The 11959-nt window shown below is 35.0% G+C and overlaps 1 protein-coding gene across 1 annotated transcript; it reads left to right on the plus strand.

The window, feature by feature from the left end:
• Positions 1-284: 284 nt before the first annotated feature.
• Positions 285-9489, plus strand: LOC149425517 (uncharacterized). Its single transcript, XM_089651152.1, has 6 exons — positions 285-331; positions 4625-4735; positions 5797-5924; positions 7190-7375; positions 8446-8617; positions 9336-9489. Exons 2-5 carry the CDS (start codon positions 4631-4633, stop codon positions 8609-8611), a joined length of 585 nt encoding a protein of 194 aa, XP_089507278.1. The 5' UTR covers positions 285-331; positions 4625-4630; the 3' UTR covers positions 8612-8617; positions 9336-9489.
• The last annotated feature ends 2470 nt before the right edge of the window (positions 9490-11959 follow it).

Raw genomic sequence — 11959 nt, forward strand, 5'->3', positions numbered from 1 at the left:
GCGGAGCATACGTGGGGACGATTTGGGAACTCCTCGAGGTGCTTCACCTCTGGACTTCCGCTTGACATTATTTTTTAAGTCTTCCTGTATATTATTAACCTCAATGATAAGAGAAGTAATTTCTATGAACTTATCTTGGAAATTACGCCCGCGTGTTTAATTCCATGGGTTCTTCCCAAGATGACCACATTTTCCTTGTTTCCGTTATTGGGTCTGCCACAACATTGATAAAGAGAGCCGTCGGGAGGGGGAAAGAGGAAAATATAAATATAAATAGGAAAGGGTTCTATCAGTTGTCAGTAGACGGTGACAGTGCGACAAGTCGATATATGTAAGTACAAGTGTGAAACTTTCCATAACATTCATGTAGGATATTTTTCTTTTGGTGTTAATACTTCCGCTGCTTTTGTGAAGCGATTTTACATCTTATAACGAACTAGCTGAGGTGTAACCGGCGTCGCTCGGGTTCGTGAATGATTTGGAATAATGTTGTGAATTCTAGGATTAACATTGACTTTGATCTAATTTCTACAAATATAATATGCATGTATTTTATATATAAACCTTCTGGAAGAAATTCTCTAAGTAACAGTATAAATTCTATCAATTTTCGTTGCGTAGCTTAGAAGAACTAAGCGCATAAACAGACAAACGCGGATAGCGTCTTTATTGTATACTATTTAGAGATTTAGCTTTTGTTTGGATTGTAATTTTTGTTATTTTTCATTAAATAAGTCAAGCTTTGTCTTTATTATCAGTCGATCTTAAATATGTTTATTTTCTTAATTTACTAGCTTGTGTATTTTATTGAGTTATTTTTTTTTGGTATCGCTTTGCTTAAGCTTCGAAAGAGATAATGGACCAATTAATTATAACTATTAAATACAGACAGTCATGATATTTTAAAATAAAACAATGACTGAATTTTTGTGTTTTGAAAATAATAATATTAGATTAAGAATGTGGATGAATAACTTTATTATGTTCTCAGCGTTATTCAATTGCACTTCGGAATAATCTTTCACCTTCTGTGCAAAATATTAATATTTTTAAATTAAAGATTACCTAATTTTGAAGTTAGAATAAGAAGAATCAAAACAATAGAGAGGAACTGCATTCTTTCATTTTTCAGTGATGCGATTTATTCTTACGTATGACATGTTACTAATTATTAGTAACACAGTCGAACAAACGAAATGAAAACCAAACTTTTACAATTCAAAATCAAAACACTATTATGAATTCACAAACCCTTACTGTCACTTCAATCTAGATTTATAGTTAGAATTAAATGCAGTGACAGCTGATTACACCTATTCATTATTAACCCATTTACGCCTGCCGTGCCCAAACGAGGACACCTTCAAATCTACCCACCATTTTGTTATTATATGTGATAAGTTTTGCTAACAGAGCATTATTGTCGAGGTGATTGATGTGTCTTACATTTTATATCAAACATTTTGGATAACACCATTTATAAAAAGTATTTTAGTGTCATAAATAAAGTGAATCTCAGAGTCGCGGTGATTACCAAATGTAAGTATTTTTTTTTATATGTTTACGTTCGTAAATTTTTAATTTTTCTACATAATCTTATTGAACACTTTGTTTACTTTGGAATAAAAATTTGATAAGTTAAAATATATAATTTACTGAACTGTGAACTACTTTTTTTTGTTGGTGTCCCCAAATAGGGACAGTGGGCACATAAAGAGTAAAATATTCTTTTTTTTTACAGAGTTTTGACTGCACATAAATATGTCAAAACGGCAATTTGAAGTAAGCGATAACTATCATGGACTCCAGAAGGCCCTTGATGCTATTATGACAGAAGAGGACTCAGATGTTGAATTTGATATCGTTGCTCTTCCCCCAGAAACAAGTATCCTCACTGACGAAGAAGAAGGCGATGAAGACAATATTATTACCAATGACATGCCAAGAGATATTCCTGGAAATATCGAAGTTTTTGTTAACAGAAACGAAGAAGATTGGGACAGTTCTGATGAAGAGCATTTGTCGAATTCCGCTAGAAGGCAACGATGCAATGTTGGGCCCCGTTGGCGTAAATGCGAGACTAGCTACGATCACATGCCTTTTGATGAGAATAATGTACAACAACGATGCAAAAACCTAATTACTGATCTCAAAGGTAAAAATCCTGTTTCAATTTTCGAGAAGATTTTTGATCAGGAAGTAATCGATATGATTCTTCAATATTCTGATTTGTATGCATCACAAAACAATAAACATGATATCAATATTACCGTTGGTGAGTTGAAAACATTTTTGGGCATTCTATCTCTATCTGGTTATCACACTTTGCCTCGCGAACGTCTATTTTGGTCTTTAGACGAGGACTGTAATGTACCTGTTGTTTCTAAGGCAATGACGAGAAACAGATTTTTAGATATCAAAAAGTACCAACATTTTTGTGATAATACTGTAGCTGCTGAAACATCAGATAAAATGTTCAAGATGCGAACCCTCGCTGAGGTTCTCATGAAGAAATTTATGCAATGGGGAGTGTTTCACACAAATCTGTCAATAGATGAATCCATGGTGAAATATTTTGGACGTCATCCGTCGAAACAATTTATTCGAGGTAAGCCTGTACGCTTCGGTTATAAAAATTGGATGCTCGCTAGTGCTGATGGCTACTGCTACAATTTTGATATTTATTGCAGCAAGTCGCAAATACCCACCAATGAGCCGTTGAGTACACGAGTTGTGAAAAACCTGTTGAACAAGCTAAACACAGATCCTAGAGACCATGTTGTGTTCTTCGATAATTTTTTCACTAGCTATGCATTGCTGCGGGATCTATGGGAATCTGGCTACAGGAACTGTACGTGAGGGTAGGACCTGCAAATTTCCTCGCACACCCGTCAAGGAGATGAAAAAGAAAAGTTGTGCTGACTTTGACGACCGGTTCAACACGGTCAATAAAATATTGTTTGTTCGCTGGCTGGATAACAGCGTTTGTACAATGGGAACAAACTACGATAATTTTCTTCCGAGCTCAATCGAAAAGAAGAAAATCGATGAAAATATTCCTCAAGTATTTATGAATTACAACAGAGGCATGGACGGTGTCGATCAAGCCGATCAGTCGATTTCAACGTATCGAACTTCAATACGAGGCAAGAAGTGGTGGTGGGTGTTATTTACATACATGTTCGATCTACACATACTTAGTAACGACGTGAAGATGGACCAGCTACAATTTCACCCATCAGCCTCTGTAGTTCTCAATTTACAGTTTGAATTTACACTTTCCGGAGAAGTTGACAAAACAGTTACGATGCACTATTTGCCATAGTAAGGAACGTGAGGAGTGCAAAAAATGCAAAAAAACTTTGTGTATTGAAAAACCATCCTTCGAGAAATACCATACTGAATGTGCCCAGTGTCCCCATTTGAGCACGGCACTTTTTTTTCTAGAAATTAAAAAAAAATTAAATATATTTTTTTTATTTTTGTTAAAAATCTCTATTTCCTACTACATAAAATAAATTTATTCTTTTTTCTACGATTACTTTAGTCTTGGGCGTAAATGGGTTAACAGTTGGCGAAATGTAACAACGAATCTAATAATTAATTATTTTAACCCTTCAGGCTCCGGAAGGACATTACTAGCCACAAACATCATATTCCATTATAGCCTCTGAAGGACATATCTGACCGGGAACCTTCTGATTTCACTGTATTAGGCAGTAAATCTTGTAAAATGTGTATCATGTAAAAGCCCACCAGGGCAATCAAATTAGTAAATAAATAAATGTAACACATATTTCGTGTTATATTTTTTTAATTTCAAATAACAAATATTTTTAATTTAATATTGAAACAAACACGTAGATTACACATTTGAAAAATAATCTTTATTGAACCATTAAAACGGCCACCATCTTCAACGGAAACGGAACGCACAAAAAAATTTACTGACACACGAAATGCAAAACGGTTGAGTTAAAACAGGACTTTGCTAAGCTCAGTCAATAAGTGGTTGTTCGTTATATCTATCTTAATATGTGCATCTTTGGCAATACCTAATTAATAATACTTGGGGTCCTTTAAGCCCCCGTATTCTGAATTTCTATCGATTATAACATATTTCTCTTGAACTCTTTAAGTATTTAAGTTCCATAAAAATATGTTATTTTTTAAGATAATATCTATACATTGGTTTGTCTAAACGGTATTTATATGAAATTCCCATAAAAGAAAAAAACATCGCGAAGTAAGCCACTAAAATTATTGTAAACATGTTTTGTTCTGTTATTTAATATGTTATGGGTATGAACAATTCACAGTGTATCTTTAAATTAAACTTAAGCATTTGTCGAGAGATTTTGCTCTATTTTCAAACGAGCCGTGTTTTATTAAATATTTTCATCAGTTTCACTTAATTACAATATTAGCGCGCTCCCTCTATCATCCGTATTTACATATCTGTCGTTCAAACCATCTTTGAATGCTTTCTACGTGGCCTTAAGCTTCACACCTCTCGTACTCTCCTCTCAAAGCTCTGCTAAATATCACGTAATTACTGTAATTAGGGATAATTGCATACAAATGTCGCGAATTAATAATTAAATAACCTGTTTGTTTATTTCAGTGTACAATGGCAGCCAAGATATTCCTTGTCAGTCTCGCGGTAGTGGCCCTTGGCCTAGCCTCAGAACTCCCAACTGGACTGAACCCAGCTTCCGAGGGAGTTGAATCACCGGTAAGTTATTATTCCTCTTTCACTAATTATTTCAGTGGACAATGGCAGTCAATATATTCCCTGTCAGTCTCGCACTAGTGGCCCTTGACCTGGCCTCATAACTCCCAGGACTCCCTGGACGCAGCTTCCGAGTAAGTTGAATATTCTGCAAGTTATTATTCTTTCAGGCATTATTTTATTGAACAATAGCAGCCGAGATATTCCTTGTCAGTCTAGCAGTAGTGGTTCTTGGCCTTGGAATTGAATTCAACTGCTTTGAGAAATAGTCAAAATGACGTATTTCGAAGATTCCTTGAACGGGTCACAGGTACTCCATTAGCTTCCTCCAGATGGTACACATAATGCACAACACACATTCCCATCTATAAAATAAATATTAAAGTCGTCAAAAGGGCAAAACAAGGTGCGTGAATTCTTTGTGTCTTTCTAAATCATTATTTTTATACCTATATTATATAGATGTCACCTGTGACAGGTAAGAACTTTTTTTTTTAAACAGCGCCATCTATTGGACGTAAAAGCAACTCGTGCTATTGTTTCTCAATCTGCACAGACAGACTGAGCCACATCAACGCATTTTTTTTTGCCTGATTTCAGTTTTAGGAAACCGATTTGTATTTGTTTGTCCAAAACTATTTATTCCGTATCCTTTAATTGTTTCCGCTTATTCTTTATATACACCGTACAGTATTTGCTAACAAAAACTTTAAAGTCATTAAATTTCCCTAAAATCTGTATATCTATTGTAAGACCAACGTAAGACCAAATGAGATTTGTTAGATCAAGGAGAATCGAAATTGGTCGATAATTTGTACACTCTGTGATTTCCTGATTTATATGTAGATCTGATGATATTCTAATAATCTCTCTGATGGAAAGGAATCGAAACGCTGATCAAAATGGCTTTACCAAAGTTTAGAGACCAGATCTGAACCTTTCTCTTCCTCCCGCTCTCTTCAGTCTCACGAGTGATAGTGATGATGCCATACTTTAACGGCTCTGGGCAGTTGGGACCATTGTGAGGTGTGTACATGAAATAATAAATGTATTTATTTGCTTAGGTTTCCCTGGTGGAGTCTTACCATAACCTAACACCGCGGGAACGAGAGCTGAGAACCCTGTTGAAGCTGAAACTTGTCAAGGAAGGTCACCTCGGGGCTGAAGCTCTCGGAGCTGGTGCACTTCACGCGTAAGCATTCTCCATCGCTTTTAATCTCACTGCCTCAAATGAATTTGAAAAACGTTCGAGTTCTCAAACCATCAGATGGAAGAGTTTTAACACATATTATTTTTATTCAAAATTATTAAATCTCTTATTGCAGCCCTGAATTATTGGCATCAATTTATATGAATGTACCTGTCAGACCAACTCGAAGCAAACACTCATCTAAATGTAACAATAACCTCAATACTAACGACTCTATCTATTCACCAATTCCAAGAATTCATCACCCTGCAAACAAATGATATGAATTTATTGATATATTCAGTGTTAATAATTGTATAGGTTTCAAAAGGCAAATAATTTGAAACCTATTTGTTCGTAATTAATTTATTATTCTTTCCTTTTATTTAAATCTTGTCTCTATACCTTCCTACTAGTACATCGTTTACTTCTTTTAACACACACAATAATGTTCGAACAAACTTAACATATTTATTATACTTTGATTTATTTACCATTTCATGTCCTATTATCAAAATTCGATATTAATTACTGGATTGGTTTTTTACAAATACTTAATAATTAGATGTTTTTATAGATACAACTGATATAATTTTTCTTTTTTTTTAAATTTTATGTATACATAAATTATCAATTATCCTCTTAAAAGCCCGATAGGGCGTTAGTAAAAAATATATAAAATATTGTGTGTATTGACTTAAACAATATTTAAAATATTCGGTGTGATTCAGAAGACCCGCAAAAAATATATTTTTAAATTTGAGTTCGACGGTAGGAAGTGCTTCTTACAGAAAACAAATTTAAACAAGCTGGCGATTTGCAATATACGTGTGACTGTTGAAACCGGTCTGGAAAGGGCGGTTGGTGGCACAAGCGAAGTGTTCACAGTTCAATTCTCGGTCGCAACTAATCTGATTGTTTTTTTAATTCAAAATATTCGAATATTGTTCATATTGCTTCCATAATTTATAACACAATGGAAGAGTTAAGCTACTCATCAACCAATCTTCTGGAGCCAGTTACACTATGGAATCATGAATAGCTTCATTTAAAAAGCAAATAATAAGAATAGCAAATAGCAAGCACTGAGTTAACTATTTTTTTAATTATTATTATTAAATTATTGTTGTAAGGCTAAAGGTAGTGGGGAAGGGAAGAAGAAGGTGAAGAGCCTGGTGAAGTACCAAACACGCCTAAGGTCATTTCCCGGACGATACTGAAAGTAACTACCATTCTGTAGATTTTTCAAAGTGTCCAATTTATTTCAGAACTAAGTTCGGCGAGGGTGGAGACTATGGAGGCGAGCACCAGCGACTACCTCAGCACATCCTGTCTTCTGTCGGATACGAGGCACCCGCCCCAGTTGTCTACTACAAGCCTCACAGCCAACTTGCTTCCGCTCCTGCCGCAGTGAACGAGTTAGCCCCTCAGATCTTTAACCACCTTGCCAAAAGGTCAAAGTTACATTCTTTTCATCATTCCCTTAGGTTTGCAACATGAAAACAGTCGTAGAAGTACACACCTCACAATGAAGGACATCATGTTCTGTTGTTACTGAAGACCGTGTTTGTTTCATGTGGCCGTGGTTGGCTGCTGCCGGTGATGCTCGGCTGAACAATATACCATAGCCGACTATTTCCCACTCCCAACACAATACAAACAGACACATATGTGTATGTGGCCGTGGTTGGCTGCTGCCGGTGATGCTCGGGCTGAACAATAGACCATAGCCGACTCTTTCCCACTCCCAATACAACACAAACAGACACATATATGTGTATGTGGCCGTGGTTGGCTGCTGCCGGTGATGCTCGGGCAGACCATAGACCATAGCCGACTCTTTCCCACTCCCAACACAACACAAACAGACACATATGTGTATGTGGCCGTGGTTGGCTGCTGCCGGTGATTCTTGGGCTGAACAATAGACCATAGCCGACTATTTACCACTCCCAACACAACGCAAACAGACACATATGTGTATGTGGCCGTGGTTGGCTGCTGCCGGTGATGCTCGGGCTGAACAATAGACCATAGCCGACTCTTTCCCACTCCCAATACAACACAAACAGACACATATGTGTATGTGGCCTTGGTTGGCTGCTGCCGGTGATGCTTGGGCTGAACAACAGTAGGGTTATTAGGTAACTAATGTTTCCCAACCGTCAAAAAAAGGGATCGGTTGTGGCACAGAATTTGAACAATTCATCAAATTTCCATGTTAATTTTCAAGTTATGTTAAGCAATTAGCCCATAATGACATAATAACAGAATTTTACGGAACTTGGTATTATAGAAATCATGGATCTTTAAAATAATAATTTGACTTTTAAAATATACCTATATTACGCAGAATGGATCACAGAATATTTAATTCACAGAATATACAATACACAGAATGTATCAAATGTTGCTACTAGTTCTAACCAGAAACAAGAAAAAATCAACACAAAAAATAATTACTAAATTTGCAATAAAAGTATTCCTTTACAATTACCTAATTTAAATAAAATTATTATTACAGAAGAAAGCGTGAAGTTTCGGATGAACTCTTGGCTTGTTTTGACGTGGCCGATGCCGTCACTAAGGGAATGGGTGGATCACCTGTGCCACAATATATGGCTTACGCTGGAGGAGTTTTTGCATTATACTCAATCGCTTGTGCATTGGTTGAAAATAGTAAATCGTAAAAAGTGGTAAGTGTTATTATAACTTCTTATGGCCTTACTAATATATACGTTTTAATTTTTACACAATTGATAATGACACATTTTAGAATGGTTTTTAAAAGATGTGTAAAACTTAAAACATAATTTTAATATTTTATAATATCATTATAATATTTATTAATAAATGTAAATTTTAGAACAGTTGCGCACATAGACTAAATTAGACGTTGCGCACCTTAATTCGAATATTTTTTTGAAAACATTTCGATTCAACTTAATTAGTACAAAAGACAACTCTGGGGGCCTACTCTGTATCTTTCGATACTTTCCTGCCGCCGGTTTAGCCACGTCACAAACCCGTTTTAAACCACGAACCTACTCTTTTATTAACCCGAAAGATACAGAGTAGTACTCAACTTTTGTAATCTGGTGAACCCCCATATAATTTGACCGCATTATATTACCATATATTTTGCCACTGCTGATATGGATACCCAAAATGTCAATTGAAATATATCTTTATACTAACAAGGATAAATTTTAAAAAAATAATGTTTTAAAGCGGCTTTATATCGTGGAAGATAGAATATTGAACCAGCCGGAGACCGAAGCATAATATGAATGAATGATTATATATGTATAAATGAAACACTAAATATTAAGGGGCACTTTAAGGTACTTGTCAAGCTTTATATTTCATCACCTTCCGGTGCCTTGTAACTTAAAATACTGTTTTCAATTTCAGGACTGGTGTCTTCTATTTGGAAACCAATGCTGATGCTTCATACTAGCAAGGATAATTAGATATTGTGCATTATAAATGAATTACTTAAAGTATATTGAAACTGGAGTATTAATAATTAAATAGATTTGAATAAATAATAAATTTACCACCACTACCACATTTTTTATTTATTTATTTTTTATTAATAATTTTCTTTTGTTACATGCATAAATATATAATTACATAAATCAAGTATTACAAAAACAAGTATTACATTGTTAAAATTATTATAGTATTACAAAAAGCATTTCATTCACAGGTAAAGAAGGTACTATAAAAAATAAAAAAAGGTAGGTTTAAGATAAGAAAAATAAAATGATACAATTAAATAAAAAATAAAATAGAATAGTATGCATATATACAAAAAAAAATCCCACATAGGCATCGCCAGTTCGTGGGTATACTTATTTTGTTTAGTGCAGTTTATAAAACAAATAATTCAGTTTTTACAAAATTATAATTAAGAAAAAAAGGTTAAAAAATAGAAAAATTAAGGATTTAAGGATAAGGAAAAAAGCATGTCTCTGCGCAAACTTAGTTTTGCATAGTGGAACCTCATATGCATTATTTACTAATTTTTCGAAGAAAACTTCTTCTAACTGCTTTTCACTTTGTGATGGCATTATTTATTTTTTATTAAAATACAAATAACATTGTTTACATCACTTTATTTCGATACAAAATCTCAACATGTTTCATGAACCAAGTTCACTTCATCAGGAGCACAAGTATACTAAAGTTATAATTAAAATTAGGTCTAGAAAGAAGAGGTAGAAGGAGCGGGGAGGGGTAAGAGTGGGGGAGGGTTATTCAAAGTAGGAATTAAAATGTCATTAGACGGGAAAGACCGGGTAATTGGGAAAATATTTAAAATGGGTTTTATACTACTCAACTCAAACTCTACTCAACAACAGTAAACTAAACCAGTCACGAATTATTTCTGTCCACAAAATATTTAAAATAAAACTTAATACACTATTCCTGTGCCATCGTGTTCCAGTGTAAAAGTCGTGAATCTGTTCATTTCTTTGTGTCCTCAACAATAAAATAAAAGCCTGAAGTTTTAATAACAAATAATAATAACTTTACTTAAATTCAATATTTAATATTATTGTTGCACCAAAGGCAGGCAGTGGTAACGCATTGGACTGCCATTCCGACGGTCGCGGGTTCGAACCCGGCGTGCGCAAATAAATTTTATTTGATTAATTTGTGTTATTTCACAGTTAATTAATTAAAATAATATATAGTATATTTGCGGCACGTTCCAGAGTGGAAGATACTACCAGTATCGCCCTGGTGTAAGACCACCATTCAGAATTGAAACGTTGCTCCAAATGGCTTTAGCCGTGTTTAGTGACTAGATCTGAATAGCCAGGTACTTCCCCACCTTCCTCTTTCCCTTCCCCACTTACCTTCAGCCTCACAACATCCCCCAATTGGGGATGCCATAGTCTCACTGGCTCCAGACGGGAGCAGTTGAGACTCTTGTGAGGTATTCACTATAAAAAAAAAAAAAAAAGGTAACCTGCATTTCCGCACGCCTTGTGACCGTAGTAGTTACTGATACCTACTCATTACTACTTGTAAGTGAACTTGATTCCAGACAGTAATCAGGGGAGTTCAACCTACTATTAATTTTTAATTTTTATTAACCTAAATCCGAACTCATCATGGATGCGCAGACATACATATCCCTTGCACAAGATGCCATCAATGCACTAACAAGTATTGTGATGGATCCCAATAACAAATTTACCAAGGAGCATATTGCCAAAATAATGCCCAAAACTAATAATATCCTAGGGTCCATAGGCCAAATGGCTGCAAGAATGGCTACCCTAGAAGGTGAATTGTCAGTGTACAAAAATATTCCTTCTGCTGTTACCACTACTAATTTGCAAACAAATAACATCTGCGATATTATTGCTGAGATGAATGATCAAAATTTAAGGGAAAAAAATATTATAATATGTAACCTCCCCGAAAGCAAAGCAATAACCCAGACTGATATAATGAAAGACGACACTACCAGCATAAAAAAAATCATTTTCGACCTGGACAACTCTACCAATTCTCTTGACCTGAAAGTTTACAGAATCGGGAAAAGGGATACTAATAAACCGAGGGGTATAAAAGTCGAGTTCCCTGAGTCTAAATGGCCGAAAATCTTACTCGGTAAAAAACACTCGCTGAAGAATAACATCCGCATGTACCCTGATCAATCAGTTGCTCAAAGGAACTATCTAAATAATTTGCGAATCGAACTAAAAAATAGGCAATCATCGGGTGAGCAAGACATTACAATCAAGTACATTAATAATCACCCAACAATTGTAAAATTAAATCCAAAAAACTGACCCACAAACTAATAATATATTATCAAAATGTAAGAGGACTGAGAACGAAACTTCAAGAACTAAAATGTACATTACCAACGATGAATTACGAAATTTATGCTCTTACTGAAACATGGCTAAATGCTGGCATAAACGATCAAGAACTGGGATTTTTAGATCATTTCATTTACAGAAACGACAGATGTCAAAGTTCCAGCAATAAAACAAGAGGTGGCGGCGTACTAT

The sequence above is a fragment of the Hesperophylax consimilis genome, chromosome 3 (genome assembly GCF_061612785.1).
Source record: "Hesperophylax consimilis isolate HC1 chromosome 3, BYU_Hcon_1.0, whole genome shotgun sequence".
NCBI lineage: Eukaryota > Metazoa > Arthropoda > Insecta > Trichoptera > Limnephilidae > Hesperophylax > Hesperophylax consimilis.